Here is a 17,842-nt window from a genome sequence, read left to right as displayed (position 1 = left end):
CGGATCACGAAGTCAGGAGATTGAGACCATCCTGGCTAACACAGTGAAACCCTGTCTCTACTCAAAATACAAAAAGTTAGCCAGGCGTGGTGGCGGGTGCCTGTGGTCCCAGCTACTCGGGATGCTGAGGCAGGAGAATGGTGTGAACCAGGAGGCGAACCTTGCAGGCGAAGCTTGCAGTGAGCTGAGATTGCCTCACTGCACTCCAGCCTGGGCGACAGAGTGAGACTCCGTCTCAAAAAAAAAACAAAACTCAAATCTCTCAAATGCAATTTCTGCTCTGTATATATCTAATATTTAATATATATAATACAAGTATAAAAGTAGACTCAGGCCTTATCTCTAACACAGAATAGGATGAGCAAAGAGATGAAGATTAATATATGAGCAGCACAAAAGATTGCAGCAGGTTTTCCAGGAATTACAAGGTTTTGAGTGAATAAAACTCAAGTCAAACATTAATTAATACAAATAAGCTTTCAGTCGTGTTTTCCTTTTTGAAGATTTTAGAGAAAGAATAAGATAATAATATATGCTTTTATTAGAGAATTTGAAGTTGTTCATAAAAAGTTACTTCCATAATTTGACTCTTTCAATCCTGAAGAATTATGGTATAATAATGTCCTACACTTGCTTATATCATGTTTTATAATCTCTAAACCATTTTTGTAGGCATTTCATATAATCCTGGAACAACCGTAAGGCCTTCATATTATCTGTTGTTTACACATTAAATCTCAGGCAGGTTAAATGACTGATCTAAGATCACAGCTGCTACATGATAGAACTTGGACTCCAAAGCAGGTGTTCTGCTCTAAACCAACTGTATTTTCCCCTCTCGCAGCTTTTTCTTCTGACTATAAACTAACATGCCCTATGGTTTCTATCTTTCCCCATAACTCAAATGAATTCCTGAGACTTACATATAAGTATCTCAAATAAATATTTTTAAGCAGATTTCTTAGTGTTGAAATACTTTCATCTTGGCGATAAAAATTTAGGTATCAGAGCAGTGATTTTATTAAAAAAAAAACAGCTGGACTGATATAAATAAATGATTGAATAAAACAAATGCGGAGAGAAGATAAATCTCCAGTGTATAATTCCAAGTAATTCATATAGTTATTTATCCCTCAAGGAAGTAGAGCATAATTCACCACCCCTTAAGATGTGCCGGGTATAGTAACTCCCTTCCAAAGGGGACAGGGTGGAAAGGAGAGGAAAAGAGTAACTTCACAATGGAAGAAACTGACAAAGACTACCCTCACCCAGGTGATGAAGGTTAACGTCAGCATCTATCAGTCATGTTGATAGCATGTATCCTTGATATTGATGTGATAAAAATGATGCTACCTCTGTGGTCTTCCTCCCAAAAAACCCGTAACTCCAATCTAATCATAAGAAAAACATCAAATACCAGTTTATGGATTTTCTACAGGATACCTGACCAGTTCTTAAAACTGTCAAGGTCATCAAAAATAAGGAAAGTCTGAGAATCTCTTACATCCAAGAGAAGCAATAACATCAATATTGGTTCATTAGTTGTGACAAATGTAAGATGTTAATAATAGAGTAAACTGGGTGTGCAATAAATGAGAACTCTACTATTTTGCAACTTTTCTATAAATCTGAAACTGTTCGTGCCTGGGCACAGTGCTCATGCCTGTAATCCCAGTATTTTGGGAAGCCAAGGTGGGAGGATCACTTGAGACCAGCCTGAACAACATAGTGAGGCCCCATCTCTACAAAAAATGTTTTTAAAAAATTAGCCAGACAATGTGGTAAGTGCCTGTAGTCCAGCTACTCAGGAGGCTGAAGTAGGAGGATCGACTGAGCCTGGAAGGTCAAGGCTGCAGTGAGCAGTGATTGCAACACTGCATTCCAGCCTGGGCAATGAAGCAAGACCCTGTCTCAAAAAAAAAAAAAAAAGAAAAAGAAAAAACTGTTCTAAAATAAAAGGTTTATTTAAAAAAAAAAAATAGAATAGAATTAACACCCGATAAAACAATTTATTTCTTGGTGAATTGTTATGAATTGAAATGTTTTAGATTTTCTATCCCTAGATTGGTAATGAGGATTTGGGGTAACATCATTAGAGGATTATCTCAGTATCATTAATAAGTGTCCAACTTGCATATGAACTGTTTTGAAGGAGATGAGTAAATAAGTTATTTGATTCTAACTGGAAGGAACCCATAAAATTATGAGAATAATGTCCATATATAAGGTAACCCTGAATATAATGCAATCTCTTATCTTTCCAGTGAAAAAATATTTTTAAAAAGTGATGTGAGGCCAGGCATGGTGGCTCACTCCTGTAATTCCAACACTTTGGAAGGCCAAGATGGGCAGATCACTTGAGCTCAGGAGTTCGAGACCAGCCTGGCCAACACAGTGAAACCCAGTCTGTGCTAAAAAAAAAAAAAAAAAAAAGGTTAGATGGTCATGGTGGCACATGCCTGTAATCCCAGCTGCTTGGGAGGCTGAGGCAGTAGAATCTCTTGAACCCGGGAGGAAGTTGCAGTGAGCTGAGATCACACTTCCACCTGCGCGACAGAGCAAGTGAGTGAGACAGAGTGAGTGAGACTCTGTCTAAAAAAAAAAAAAAAGTGATGTGGATGAAATAGATATATATTTTCACATATATAACTAAAACCATAAATTTTATCAAATAATACATGAATTTAAAAATATTGTCCCCCTCTATACTACCTGTCATTTTAAGTGAAACATTGCCCAAACTTTTTAGATGCAACTTTGACATTAATACCGGTACATAGTAGGTTATATTAGTTTGTTTTAATGCTGCTGATAAAGACATACCTGAAACTGAGGGGAAAAAAGGTTTAATTGGACTTACAGTTCCACATGGCTGGGGTGGCCTCAGAATCATGGCGGGAGGCGAAAGGCTCTTACATGACAGCGGCAAGAGAAAATGAGGAAGAAGCAAAAGCAGAAACCCCTGATAATCCCATCAGATCTCGTGAGACTTATTCACTATCACAAAAATAGCATGGGAAAGACCAGCCCCCATGATTCAATTACCTCCCCCTAAATCCCTCCCACAACACATGGGAATTCTGGGAGATACAATTCAAGTTGAGATTTTGGTGGAGACATAGCCAAACCATATCATTCTGCCCCTGGCCTCTCCAAATCTCATGTCCTCATATTTCAAAACCAGTCATGCCTTTCCAATAGTCCCCCAAAGTCTTAACTCATTTCTACATTAACCCAAAGGTCCACAGTCCAAAGTCTCATCTGAGGCCAGGCATGGTGGCTCACACCTGTAATCCCAGCACTTTGAGAGGCCGAGGCAGGTGGATCACCTGAGGTCAGGAGTTTAAGACCAGCCTGCCCAATATGGCAAAACCCCATCTCTACTAAAAAATACAAAAAACTACCCGGGCGTGGTGGCAGGTGCCTGTAATCTCAGCTACTCGAGAGGCTGAGGCAGAAGAATCGCTTGAACCCGGGAGGCAGAGATTGCAGTGAGCTGAGATCACACCACTGTACTCCAGCCTGGGCAACAGAGTGAGACTCCATCTCAAAGAAAAAAAAAGAAAAAGGTCTCTTCTGAGACTTTGCCTTGCCTTGGCAAGTCCCATCCACCTATGAGCCTGTAAAATCAAAGCAAACTAATTACTTCCTAGATACAGTGGGGGTACAGGTATTGAGTAAATACAGCCATTCCAAATGGGAGAAATTGGCCAAAACAAAGGGGTTACAGGGCCCATGCAAGTCTGAAATCCAGCGGGGCAGTCAAATTTTAAAGCTCCAAAATGAGCTCCTTTGACTCCAAGTCTCACAAACAGGTCATGGTGATGCAAGAGGGCAGGTTCCCATGGTCTTGGGCAGTTCCGCCCCTGTGGCTTTGCAGGGAACAGCCTCCCTCCTGGCTGCTTTCACCAGCTGGCGTTGAGTGTCTGTGGCTTTTCCAGGCACATGGTGCAAGTTGTCGGTGGATCTACCATTCTGGGGTCTGGAGGAGAGTGGACCTCTTCTTGCAGCTCCACTAGGCAGTGCCCCAGTAGGTACTCTGTGTGGGGGCTCCGGCCCCACATTTCCCTTAATCACTGCCCTAGCAGAGGCTCTTTATGAGGGCCCTGCCCCTGCAGCAAACTTTTGTGTGGGCATCCAGGCGTTTCCATACATCTAAAATCTAGGCAGAGGTTCCCAAATCTCAATTCTTGACTTCTGTGCACCCGCACGCTCAACACCACATGGAAGCTGCCAAGGCTTGGGACTTCCACCCTTTGAAGCCACAGCCTGAACTGTACGTTGGCCCCTTTTATCCATGGCTGGAGCAGCTGGGACACAACACCAAGTGGCTGCACACAGCATGGGGAACCTGGGTCCAGCCCATGAAACCACATTTTCCTCCTGGGCCTCTGCGTCTTTGATGGGAGGGGCTGCAGGGACATTCTCTGATATGGCCTGGAGGCACTTTCCCCATGGTCTTGGGGATTAACATTAGGCTCCTTGCTACTTATGCAAATTTCTGCAGCTGGCTTGAATTTCTCCCCAGAAAATTGGTTTTTCTTTTCTATCACATAGACTGCAAATTTTGCAAACTTTTATGCTCTGCTTTCCTTATAAAACTGAATGCCTTTAACAGCACCCAAGTTATCTCTTGAATGCTTTGCTGCTTAGAAATTTCTTTCACTAGGCCGGGCACAGTGGCTCAAGCCTGTAATCCCAGCACTTTGGGAGGCCGAGACGGGCGGATCAAGAGGTCTGAAGATCAAGACCATCCTGGCTAACACGGTGAAACCCCGTCTCTACTAAAAAAATTTAAAAAATAAAAAAAAACTAGCTGGGCGAGGTGGCGGACGCCTGTAGTCCCAGCTACTCAGGAGGCTGAGGCAGGAGAATGGCGTAAACCCGAGAGGTGGAGCTTGCAGTGAGCTGAGATCCGGCCACTGCACTCCAGCCTGGGCAGCAGAGCAAGACTCCATCTCAAAAAAAAAAAAAAAAAATTCCTTTCACTAGATACCCGAAGCCTCTCTCAAGTTCAAAGTTCCAGAAATCTCTAGGCTAGGGCAGGGGCAAAATGCCACCAGTACCTTTGCTAAAACATAACAAGAGTCACCTTTGCTCCAGTTCCAACACATTCCTCATCTCCATCTGAATTTTATTGTCCATATTGCTATCAGCATTTTGGGCAAAGCCATTCAACAAGTCTCTAGGAAATTCCAAACTTTCCCACATTTTCCTATCTTCTTCTGAGCCCTTCAAACTGTTCCAACCTCTGCCTGTTACCCAGTTTCAAAGTTGCTTCCACATTTTCAGGTATCTTTTCAGCAATGCCCCAATCTACTGGTACCAATTTACTGCATTAGTTTGTTTTCATGCTGCTGATAAAGACATACCCAAAACTGGAAACAACAAAAAAAAGGTTTAATTGCACTTACAGTTCCACATGGTTGGGGAGGCCTCAGAATCATGGCGGGAGGTGAAAGCCTCTTCTTACATGACAGTGGCAAAAGAAAATGAGGAAGAAGCAGTAGTGGAAACCCCTGATAAGCCCATCAGATCTTGTGAGACTTATTCACTATCACAAGAATAGCATGGGAAAGACCAGCCCCCATGATTCAATTACCAACCCATAGGTCCCTCCCATAACACGTGGGAATTCTGGGAGATACAATTCAAGTTGAGATTTTGGTGGGGACACAGCCAAACCATATCATTGGTTGTCAGTAAACATATATTAAATGAATGAATGATAGTTTGAGATCAGATATATGGAGGGCCCTGGATTAGTCTGTGAGGATCCACTGAAAGTCTTTTTTTTTTTTTTTCTTACTTATTTCTATATTTTAAATTTCCTAGTGTATTTTTCAAAATACCCACTTGACATCAGAGAAAGTCTTTGACTAGGAAAGTAATATACCAAAGGTGAAGTAGAATTTAGCCTCTCCTCAGAAGAGACAGAGATACCACAAATTTTCTGCCCAGGGGAGGATAGCCAAGTGTTGGCATGGAGGCACAGAAGGAGCCCCAACTTAGAAGTCAGGCAGATGTGTGCATTCAGAAACCATTGTGGACTCAGTGTTCCCAAGAACCTCTCAGGGGAGGTGCCACTGACACCAGGAACTGAGGCTGTGAAGAATAAGGTCAAGAGTATTCAGGCTTCTTGGCACAGGTGAAAAGAGGTATTAGTGTGTTAGAGAAAGACATAAGAGGCTTTTGTGCCTAGGGCATAGTGATTGAGGGGCCTTGTAGACCATGGAAAGAACTCAATTTTTTTAAGTGCAGAGGAAAGCCAGGGATTGACATCTAACTTACAGTTTTAAAAAACCCCTTCCTTCTATGAAGAGAATGGAGAAGGAGGCAAGAATGGAAGCAAGGAAACCCAGTCAGAATGCTAGATGGGAGATGATAAAGAATTAATTGTCATTGATGATAATAATGATAATATAATTATAATAATATTGATTATATAATTGTCACTGATAATAATAATAATAGCTAACACATGGCTTACTAATGCTGAGGACTGTTCTAAGCACATTTTATGAGCCAGGTCATTTAAATGTGCTTTCCGGTTAGCACTCTCTTTCATTCTTAGTATCATAGGCCGGGTGTGGTGACTCACGCCTCTAATCCCAGCACTCTGGGAGGCTGAGTCAGGCGGATCACCTGAGGTCAGGAGTTCAAGACCAGTCTGGCCAACATGGTGAAACCCCGTCTCCACTAAAACAAAAATAGCCGGGTGAGGTGGTGCATGCCTGTAATCCCAGCTACTTGGGAGACTGAGACAGGAGAATCGCTTGAACCTGGGAGGCGGAGGTTGCAGTGAGCCGAGGTTGTACCGCTGCACTCCCACCTGGGCAACAAAGAGCAAAACTCCATCTCAAAAAAAAAAAAGAAAAGAAAGTATCATAGTTTGGATGATAAATTACACGAAACTATGAACCAGCCAATTAACATTTTCAAAGGAGCTGAACACTTGGAATGCTTAGTCTTCCTCCTGTGCTCATCAATTTCAAACTGTCTTATGAAACTCACTAACCCAGACAGCTATACAATATTAAAGTAGGAAGAAAACTGTATGGGATCTTATCTCCAAATTTTCGGAGACTCTTCCTTTTTGTTGCCTTCTGTCCTGGCTCTGTCTCTTGGTTCTCAGTTGTATGTGGGCCTTTCTGTGTTTTTTTCAGTCTTTTTTTCTCCTTCACTCTGTCCCTGTGTCTCTCCGTCTGTGTGTGTCCCCCGTGTTTCTTTTCTCTTTCCGTTTTTTGTCTTCCCCATTCCCTCTCACTCTCTATTCTCTTAGCCTGATTTATCTTTTTTCCTCCTTCAACTGGCCAGTGAGGTATGGGCATGTAGTGTGGATCTGTTTATTATATAAAAAACGATGTTGACTATTTCCATTTAAAACTAATCAAGACTCTCAGAACTAGTGTACTCATTCCAAAATACTCCTACATGATTGTTACAAACTAGTTTAACAGGGGTGTCCAATCTTTTGGCTTCCCTGGGCCACATTGGAAGAAGAATTATCTTGGACCACACGTAAAATACACAAACAGGCCAAGCACTGTGGCTCACGCCTGTAATCCCAGCACTTTTGGGAGGCCGAGGCAGGTGGATTGCTTGAGGTCAGGAGTTCGAGACCAGCCTGGACAACATGGTGAAACCCCATCTCTACTAAAAATACAAAAAATTAGCCAGGCGTGGGGGCAGGCACCTGTAATCCCAGCTACTCAGGATGCTGAGGCAGGAGAATTGCTTGAACCTGGAACATGGAGGTTGCAGTAAGCCAAGATTACACTACTGCACTCCAGCCTGGGCAACAGAGTGAGACTCCGTCTCACAAATAAAATAAAATAAAATAAAGTAAAAATTAAAAAATAAAATACACTGACGATAGCTGATGAACTAAAAAAAAAAAAAAGTTTGAAGAAAGTTTACAAATTTGTGTTGGGCCACATGCAGCCCGGAGGCCATGGGCTGGACAAGCTTAGTTCAAATCCTTTTATTATCCTGTTTTCTGCTTTTGCATCTCTCAGGGAAATTTACCTAGTACCCCATTCATCTACTGATTTCTTCTGATCCCCAATCCTTCCCTTCCCATTCTACCACCCACCTCCTTCACTGCCTTCTACACCTCAAGTCTGCCCCCAGCTCCTGCACCGGACTGCATCTAAATCACACCAGGTCACAACTATTCTGTAAGAAACAAGAGGATTTGTGTAACCCTGTGTTGAGCCAAGTGTCACCCATTCCTCTATAATATTTATGGAATATTTACTTTGTTTTTTACCTTTCCTAATGCTTAATACTTTGCAAACTATTGGTTTTGTTCTGAAGCTTATTTTTAAGATATTCTTTCTTTTACATACGAGAGTGCTTCTTTATGTTTGCCTTGTTCCAAATGAGAGGGTACCAGGGCCCGATCTCCTCTAAGCAGGAGGCTTCCCATAGGAAAAGAGTGTTCCTTTATGCTCATCCTTCATATAAATCACCAGAGAGCTTTTAAATGAACAAAGACCTGGCTGACCCAGAGGGTAGAATTTATAAATAGTACTCCAGCCCCTCCTTTAAAGCCTGTCCACCTAATCCTCCTCTCAAGATTGGAAGTGACTTGACCTTTGAGTCTTAAAACTTGGGCTCTTTTTCTCTAAAAAATCTGGTTAGCAATAAGCGTTAAAACACATATGTTTTTAGCCAGATGATGACCAGTCATCAAAGCTTGCCTTTCATTTCTAGCATTTTTAGTCAAATGTTTCCTCTTTTTTTTTTTTTTTTTTTTTTGGCTCCTCAGAAGTCAACTTGAAGTTTCCTCTTTTGAGGACCAGCTTTTCTTATTGTTATCATTGTAAGACACCTACCTTAATAACTTTTATTTCTCCTTACTAATTGACTATTATGGATTTCCGTTTTATAAAGTTGTTCCCAAATTGCTGCATTTCTACCATAAACTAAGGGCTTCCTTTTCACCCCTAAAATTACAGAACTTAGAGGGACCCGCAATAGCCTCAATCCCAACATCCTTGGATGGAGCTGTCTTTGTATTTCTCTAATGCTGTATTGAGGATAAAATCTTACAAAATTTGTTAAGGATTAAAATGTTCAAGGATTATAAAATGAAGTACATGATATAGATACTGGTAGATAATTTTTCAGATTAGGGCACATGCAGGAAGTACATAGTTATTGAACTGGCCAAACATATAAATATATTTTACAGAATATATTTTTATGTGATTCCCAAAAAGGTAAGCAATTAGGGCTGGGCACGGTGGTTCACGCCTGTAATCCCAGCATTTTGGGAGGCCGAGGCGGGCAGATCACTTGAGGTTGGGAGTTCGAGACCAGCCTGACCAACATGGAGAAAGCCCGTCTCTACTAAAAATACAAAATTAGCCGAGTGTGGTGGCACATGCCTGTAATCCCAGCTACTCGGGAGGCTGAGGTAGGAGAATCACTTGAACCCAGGAGGCAGAGGTCATGGTGAGGGGAAATCCCGCCACTGCACTCCAGTTTGGGCAACAAAAGCGAAACTCTGTGTCCAAAAAAAAAAAAAAGATAAGCAATTAAGTCCTTAACCTGATTATTTACAGAGAAAAGACACTCATGTTGTGGAAATCAACCATGTATTTTTAGCTACTTCTCTCCCTTGAAATAAGGGGAGCTTAAATTTACTATTCACTAAATATCAGATAGAAGACTAATTTAAAATGTCTTTCTTTTTTATCATTTAATATATAGATTGAAGAGTAAGTCCTGGCCCCAGGCTTTGCTTTTCTGACCTCTGCCAGTCACTGTAGTGCTTCTTCTGGAAGTTCAGTCTGCTCTAGCCACAGCTTTGTACAGGGACCCTCCGGGGCTTTTCTAGTTTTGCTAGAATGCCTCACCTGCCTGTGAGCCTGGAACCGTAGAAGTCATTTTAGTTTTGTTTAGTCTTATTGTTTAATTTAAGAAAGTCTGATGTCCATGTTGCCGTAGTGGGTACATAGGACACTGTCTGCTGTGAAAGAATGGAAAGCTTGTTCAGAGCAGGTCAAATGAGGACTATGTCTTCAGAAAACCTTGGGCTTAGCTGCCTGGGACAGTTTAGATCTTAGCTCAGAGGGGATTGATAGAGCAGTAGTATCTGTTGCTTTCCTTCTGCAGTTGGGAAACTTTCTCTTAATATATAGAGACGCTGGGAGGTGTGAGCATATTTATAGCAATTATAATCGTGAGACATGACCTAAGCAAGTATGTAAACTTGCTTTTGAATTTAGTTGTTTAAAAAAAAAAAAAGTGGAGTATGAAAATATGAACCAGAGGAAGGCAGATCACATAGGTAGAGAGGAACAGCACTGTCTGGAAATGTATTGAGCATAGAAGGACAGTTTGTTAGGAATTGCACACCCTGAGAGGAGAGTAACACAACCAATGTGACCTGAAAGCGACAGTACATTCATGCAGGGGTGCCCACAAGCAGGTTGAGTGCACAGAAAGATCACAATGTGTGACTCCTCATCACATTGCAGGCACTCTGCTGAATAACACTTGGTTATATTTTGAGACTTTTCTTGTATAGCAACAAAACCTAGACAGAATCTCTCCAGAAGGTAAAATATAGTGTTATTACACACATGATGATTCCAGTCAACTATGTTGTTTAGGGTTCTCCCTAACATTGTTTGAATTGCAAGCTATTCAAACAATGGGAAAGGGTATCTGATCTGAGGCTTTTGGAACTGCCTGGAAGTTAAAGGACAGGGTCTGTAGCAAAGACCATACAGTAGGAAAGGGCAGGTTGGCATGCCCCTGCTGCCCTGACCCTGAAGAACTTCCAACTCCCTTGCAAGTCCTATAGCTTCAGGACCCCAGAACTGGGCAGCAAGTGTCCAAAGCTAGGCCTTCTTGTGCTCACCCCTAATTATACCAGGACTGGGAGAAAAGGATCTGGCTTTCCTAGCTGCTGTAGTGCAGAGCGGTCACTGCCTTCCACAAGGAAGAGAGACTATGGAGTGCTTTGGGAAGAGAGTCTGATTACAAGATAGCAAAAGAAGAAAACCAAAAAAAAGACACATGTAAACTATATCTATATTATACATATATTTTTCTGAAGCTCAGTCTCTTTGCAAATATTAACAATCTTTTGCAGACTTACCCTCTGTGCTTGCATAATGTTTTCTTTTCCTTTAATGGTTTGTCAATTGTATTTTAAAACAAAACAAAACAAAAAAACTTAGCACTCTCTTCTTAAATTTAGTCTTAATTTTTATTAAGTTGTATGTGTTCATAATTTAAAGAATCACAGTCAGCCGGGCGAGGTGGCTCACACCTGTAATCCCAGCACTTTGGGAGACCAAGGCAAGCAGATCACCTGAGGTCAGGAGTTTGAGACCAGCCTGAACAACATGGAGAAACCCTGTCTCTAGTTAAAAATACAAAAATTAGCCAGGCCGTGGTGGTACATGCCTGTAATCCCAGCTACTCAGGAGGCTGAGGCAGGAGAATCACTTGAACCCAGGAGGTGGAGATTGCGGTGAGCCAAGATCGTGCCATTGCACTCTAGTCTGAGCAACAAGAGCGAAACTCCATCTCCAAAAAAAAAAAAAAAAAAAAAGTCCGCCTAGTTTCTAATGAAGAGCACCACACCCTGTCCCCCTACTTTCTGCTCCCCAGAGAAAACTATTTTCAATTCTTTTTAGCTTATTTATTTGGTATTCATCTTGATAGTTCTAAAAAGCATATTGTGGCTATGTCTTAATGTTTCCATTTTAGCATTATTTACCCACTTTCCACTGTGGAAAATGACAGTTTTGTTGTTTCTCAACATTTCATGCCTGACTATCCATACATGCTCTTGTTCCCTCATCCTCCCAGGTAATTATACTGGGTATTGGATGTGCTTTCATCGTTATGACCATATCTGCACTACTTGCAATGAAGCCATGAGTTATACTATGACTACTTTTTTCTTCCAGTCCTACCTTAATTTTTCATGATGTCAGTACTTGAATTTTTGTCATTTGCTTAGGTTTTCTGTGCTTCTCATGAATTTGACCCCAAAATCTCCTTCTAATTGTATAAATCTCCTTTCCATATAAACACACTAGGTATTCTATGAATTTCATCTTTTTAAGAGAAAATCTCTTTCTGAGCTTTGTGACCTGCTGTAGCCTGGACCCTGGACTAGTCACTCTCCAGACCTGCTAAAGAGCTATTTTCTTGGGATCTTCACTGTCACTCGGGACTCCCTTCATCTGTTTCTTGCTTGCTATATCCCATGTCATCTTGTCATCCCCTTTCTTGGTTTTTTTCTGTCATTTTGATGAAGCCATATTTTCCTTAGTTTCTTAAGAAAGTAAATATTTTTGAGTTTGTTTCAGAAATTGTTTCCCTGAGAATTTTAAAGGCCCTGCTAAATTGTCTCCTATCGTACAGGATTCCTTTTGAATTTGATTTATTCTGATTTTTTTTTTCCCTATTCTGATTTGACCCTTTATATAATGACTTGTTGAACTTCTGGAAGCTTTTTGCTTTTCTTTATCTTTGATATTATGTAAATCCACTAATGATGTGACGGGCATTTGCTACATGGCTTTTTTTTTTTTTTTTTGAGACAGGGTTTCGTTCTTGTTGCCCAGGCTGGAGTGCAATGGTGCGATCTCCCGGGTTCAAGTGATTCTCCTGCCTCAGCCTCCTGAGTAGCTGGGACTACAGGCATGCACTGCCATGCCTGGCTAATTTTGTATTTTTAGTAGAGACGGGGTTTCTCCATGTTAGTCTGGCTGGTCTTGAACTCCCAGCTTCAGGTGATCTGCCCGCCTCAGCCTCCCAAAGTGCTGGGATTACAGGTGTGAGTCACTGTGCCCAGCCTAGACACTTTCAATCTATGAAATTTTCTTGAATTAATTTATTGATGCCATCCTCCCCTCAGTTTTCTCTGTTCTACCTTTCTAGAACTTCTGTTAGTTAGACATTGGAACTCTTGGACTATTCTTGGGCTATAAGTTTTTGTACCTTTACTCTCCTTTTTTTTTGAGACAGGGTCTCCCTCTGTCACCCAGGCTGGAGTGCAATGGCATGATCTCGGCTCACTGCAGCATCAATTTTGTGGGCTCAGGCAATCCTCTCACCTCAGCCTCCAGGGTAGCTGGGACCACAGGCGTGAGCCACCATGACTGGTTAATTTTGTATTTTTGTAGAGATGAGGTTTCACCATGTTTCCCAGGCTAATCTCAAACTCCTGAGCTCAAGGAATCCACCTGCCTCAGCCTCCCAAAGTGCTGGAATTACAGGCGTTGAGCCACCACACTTGGCCTGCTCTCCTGTTCTCTATCCTTGCCTTTTTCATTCTGAAAGCTTTCTTCAGTTTTTTCTTTGCATTGAGTTGTTTGGTTCTGCTATCAAAATATATGTGTTTCTAGAGTTCTTTTTTGTTCTCTGAATATTCTTTTTTAAATTGGTATTATTGACTCATTTAATGGATCAAACAATACAGAAACTAGAAAATATAAATACTTACGTTAGAAGGCATTTTCTGACAGAGAACATCAGTTGACCAGCTTCATAAGTTGTAACCTCAAACCAGAGAAATTCACCTAAAATATATAGAATTTGATTGTATTAATTTTTAGTGTCTGTAGAGGTTATGTCATATTTCTCTTTTTTTAATGCTCCTTTTTAAAACTTTATGTCTTTATCTGTAAGCCTCTTTATTCCTCTAAGTTACTTTTTTCTTTTAGTTTGTTTTGGTCTGTCTTTCATAATAAATGCTTTCTTGAATTTCTGGTGATACTTGGCTCTCTTCTCATATTTAAAAACAGGGCACTCAGAGGCTGAGGCAGACAGATCACTTGAGGTCAGGAGTTCGAGACCAGCCTGGCCAACATGGTGAAACCCCATCTCTATTAAGAATACAAAAATAAGCTGGGCATGATGACATGCTCCTGTAATTCCAGCTACTCAGGAGGCTGAGGCACAAGAATTGTTTGAACCCAGGAGGCAAAGGTTGTAGTGAGCCAAGATTGTGCCATTGCACTCCAGCCTGTGTGACAGAGTGAGACTCTGTCTCAAAAAAAAAAAAAAAGAGGGGGGCACTACAAAGCAATTTGAGAGTTCTGTGCTTGTGGGTGAAGTTTATGGGGCTGTGGCCTTCACTCTAGAGTGATCTTCATGAGTTGTTTCCTTGGGGTACATCTGATATTTGTTTCTTTAGGTATTTTATCTTGGTTGGTTAGATCCTGTTGGTAAATTTTAAATTTTGCACTGTTCATTTTCTGTCCCTTTCTTGCAATTTCTAGGTGTGTGCAGTCTTAAGATTCTCATAGATAATAATGTCTTCTCAGGGTTTCTGCTGCTTCTTTTAGATGTCTTTTTGACTCTCCTACACATTCTTATCTGCTTCCATAGCAATGAGCAGTTTGACAGACTTTTTACAAAGTAAACAAGAGTTGGTGGGAGTAAACATGAGACACCTAGAGTACAAAGTGGGAGTCACTTTCAGTGCCTTATTTTTCCTTAGTCATATTTGATCAGAAATTGGATGAACCTTCGGGATGCTGAAACAGGGAAGATACTCTGGCAAGGAACAGAAGACCTGTCTGTCCCTGGTGTGGAGCATGAAGGTACTTTCCAACCCTTTGTCTACACAGGGCTGTGACCAATGCCAGACTAGCCCCTGAGCATAAGAGAGCTAAGTTAACACATACTTAATAGGCAGGTGAGCCCCTGAAGACACAGCATGTTAATTCATGTGTTGTTGACATGTTGACAGTTTCAATTACAATTACTTTTTTTTTTATTTGAGACATAGTCTTGCTCTGTCACCCAGGCTGGAGTGCAGTGGTGCGATCTCGGCTCACTGCAACCTCCACTTCCCAGGTTCCAGCAATTCTCGTGTCTCAGCCTCCCGAGTAGCTGGGATTATAGTCGCGTGCCGCCACACCCATCTAATTTTTATATTTTGAGTAGAGGCAGGGTTTCACCATGTTGGCCACCCTGGTCTTGAACTCCTGACCTCAAGTGATCTGCCCGCCTCAGCCTCCCAAAGTGCTGGGATTACAGGTGTGAGCCACCACACCCAACCCAGTTGCTTTCTTAATGTTTCTTTCTCCCACTTCCCAAAACCCATTTTGTGCTGAAATTTTACCATTAGAACATACCCAAAGATAGAAACTGAGATCTCAACTTTTTTCTCCAAAAGAAAATTTGCATTTTTATCTCCCTAAAGTAAAGAAGAAGTAAGGGGTTAAAATCACCAGAACAGGCCGGGCGTGGTGGCTCAAGCCTGTAATCCCAGCACTTTGGGAGGCCGAGACGGGTGGATCACGAGGTCAGGAGATCGAGACCATCCTGGCTAACACGGTGAAACCCCGTCTCTACTAAAAAATACAAAAAACTAGCCGGGCGAGGTGGCGGGCGCCTGTAGTCCCAGCTACTCGGGAGGCTGAGGCAGGAGAATGGCGTGAACCCGGGAGGCGGAGCTTGCAGTGAGCTGAGATCCGGCCACAGCACTCCAGCCTGGGCAACAGAGCGAGACTCCGTCTCAAAAAAAAAAAAAAAAATCACCAGAACAGAGTAGAGAGAAGGTACCCGTGCAGCCCCCTTCCTGATGAGAGTAGCTAGATGAGGCCCTTAGATGCACAAAACCTGGTGTTCCTTGAAGATCTAATATCTTTTTTTTTTTTTTTTTTTTTGAGACAGAGTGTCGCTCTGTCGCCCGGGCTGGAGTGCAGTGGCCGGATCTCAGCTCACTGCAAGCTCCGCCTCCCGGGTTCACGCCATTCTCCTGCCTCAGCCTCCCGAGTAGCTGGGACTATAGGCGCGCGCCACCTCGCCCGGCTAGTTTTTTGTATTTTTTAGTAGAGACGGGGTTTCACCGTGTTAGCCAGGATGGTCTCGATCTCCTGACCTCGTGATCCGCCCGTCTCGGCCTCCCAAAGTGCCGGGATTACAGGCTTGAGCCACCGCGCCCGGCCTAAGATCTAATATCTTTCAGATATGAGTGAACAATTAGAGTCCTCTGCTTTCAGCCACACAAAGTGTAGTGCACTTACCAAAGCATTATCCAAAATGTAATAAAGTGTTCTCTAAATCAGCTATAAGAAGCTCCCAGAAATTTGAAGCATCATAGTCATGTGGTTTTCATTTAGAATGGCTTCAACATTTGTTTTTCTCTTACCAGCCCGTGTTCCCAAGAAAATCCTCAAGTGCAAGGCCGTGTCTCGAGAACTCAATTTTTCTTCAACAGAACAAATGGAAAAATTCCGCCTGGAACAAAAAATTTACTTCAAAGGGCAATGCCTAGAAGGTATTCTGCTGCCTGCATGCCTGAAATCAGGGCTTAGGGGGACCAGGACAAAAGGCAACAATACCCAGTGAACTAAAGCAGTGCTTTGATAACATTCCTTTTACAACTCAGTTTGTGGTAGGATTCCTACACTCTGCAAGACTGTGAATCCCCAGTGAAAACAAACCAAAACAAAGCTGGCCACTGCAAGGGGCTTTGAGGTCTCTGACACTGGGAGCATGGATAGTGGTACCTGGTTTAGGCACTGACATTGTATTGTGATATGATCATGGAGGAAGCTGCTATGAGCAGGGCCTAGTACAGTGCTCTACATACAGTATCATACAGATTTGACTGGCCACTCTGCATTGAATTCTCACCATGCAGTATAAGAGGGCACATAAGCCCCTTCAAGCTAGTCCAAGAGAATTGAGCTATGTATCTATGTATAGTTCACATCTAGCCTACCTCTAAGAAAATGCTGCTTATGTTGTGTCCTGGTCACTGGTCCTAGTCCTTTAGACCTCAAAGCATGAGAAGCAAGCCTTTGGTGTAGTTCAGAGGACAACCTGAGGAGGCTTCCCTGTCTTTTTTATGCCTCTGGTCTGAGAGGTTGCTGATAGCTTCCTTTGGTGGTTCTCAGGGTAGGAAGAGGCTCACTCTAGAGGAGGGAGACAAAGAGCCCTTAAACTTTATACTGGGGCACCTGCTCACCCCGGCTTTTCCTTCTTCCTTCAGAATGGTTCTTCGAGTTTGGCTTTGTGATCCCTAACTCCACAAATACCTGGCAGTCCTTGATAGAGGCAGCACCCGAGTCCCAGATGATGCCAGCAAGCGTCTTAACGTGAGTGAGCAGGTCTCAGGAAATTATGAAGTGTGTCTAGAAACAGGCATTCCAGGCAGGTGGGACTCCTGGTGCCATTGAGTGGGCAGAGAGCTCAGTTGAGAAATAGAGTAAAAGAGTATCCGAGGGTGTCTAGGTTTCCAGGTTCCTGACCTTTTTCATATGAAAAAGACAGTATGATAGAGTGGAAAGAATAATTAAAAAAAAAAAGAAAAAAAAAAACTTTAGATTAGACCAGATTTAAATTCCTGATTCACACTGACTACCTGTGTCATCTTGGGCACTAATATACTTTATCTCTCTGAGCCTTAGTCTTTCATCTCCAAACACAGAAATTAATTCTCTCTTACAGAGGTGTAATGAAGATAAAATGCGATGGCATGGAAGGAGACTGGCATTTAATATATACCGAATCTATGTTAATTTGCTCCTATTCCTGACTACCATACTTCCGGTATCTCTGTATTTTGTTTAGATCACCTTTAACAGAATCTGGCAAAGTCCTATTAATAATTCTGTTTTCGAGGATACTTGGTTACAATTTTTTGGTGAATAGCTTACCATATTAATAGCTTTGGTTCCTGTTCAAAGAACAGTTTGTTTGTGCTTTGTCCAAAAACACTGTCAATAACTTCCCACCTCCCATTGTCTGTGGGAAAGCTGTTAGTCTCTCAAGTGTTATAGTAATAGTACCTTCTAAAGAGTTAGTCCCAGCCGGGCGCAGTGGCTCAAGCCTGTAATCCCAGCACTTT

At 42.1% G+C, this 17,842-nt stretch overlaps 1 protein-coding gene across 3 annotated transcripts in view; it reads left to right on the top strand.

Annotated features, from left to right (window-relative positions):
* Positions 1-17,842, top strand: part of PDE6D (phosphodiesterase 6D, cGMP-specific, rod, delta) — a 67,188-nt gene that overhangs the window by 45,577 nt on the left and 3,769 nt on the right. The window contains exons 3-5 of one of the 3 annotated variants that reach the window (XM_011980214.1): positions 14,480-14,582; positions 16,142-16,267; positions 16,985-17,090. In XM_011980214.1, coding sequence (XP_011835604.1) covers positions 14,501-14,582; positions 16,142-16,267; positions 16,985-17,090 — 314 coding nt within the window. In that variant the 5' untranslated portion in view covers positions 14,480-14,500. The remainder of the gene's footprint in view (positions 1-14,479; positions 14,583-16,141; positions 16,268-16,984; positions 17,091-17,842) is intronic. The other 2 variants (XM_011980213.1, XM_011980215.1) reach the window with 2 other exon arrangements.

The sequence above is a fragment of the Mandrillus leucophaeus genome, unplaced genomic scaffold (assembly GCF_000951045.1).
Source record: "Mandrillus leucophaeus isolate KB7577 unplaced genomic scaffold, Mleu.le_1.0 Scaffold21, whole genome shotgun sequence".
NCBI lineage: Eukaryota > Metazoa > Chordata > Mammalia > Primates > Cercopithecidae > Mandrillus > Mandrillus leucophaeus.
The sequence above is the reverse complement of the archived record's forward strand: the minus strand, read 5'-3'. Positions and strand labels throughout refer to the sequence as shown.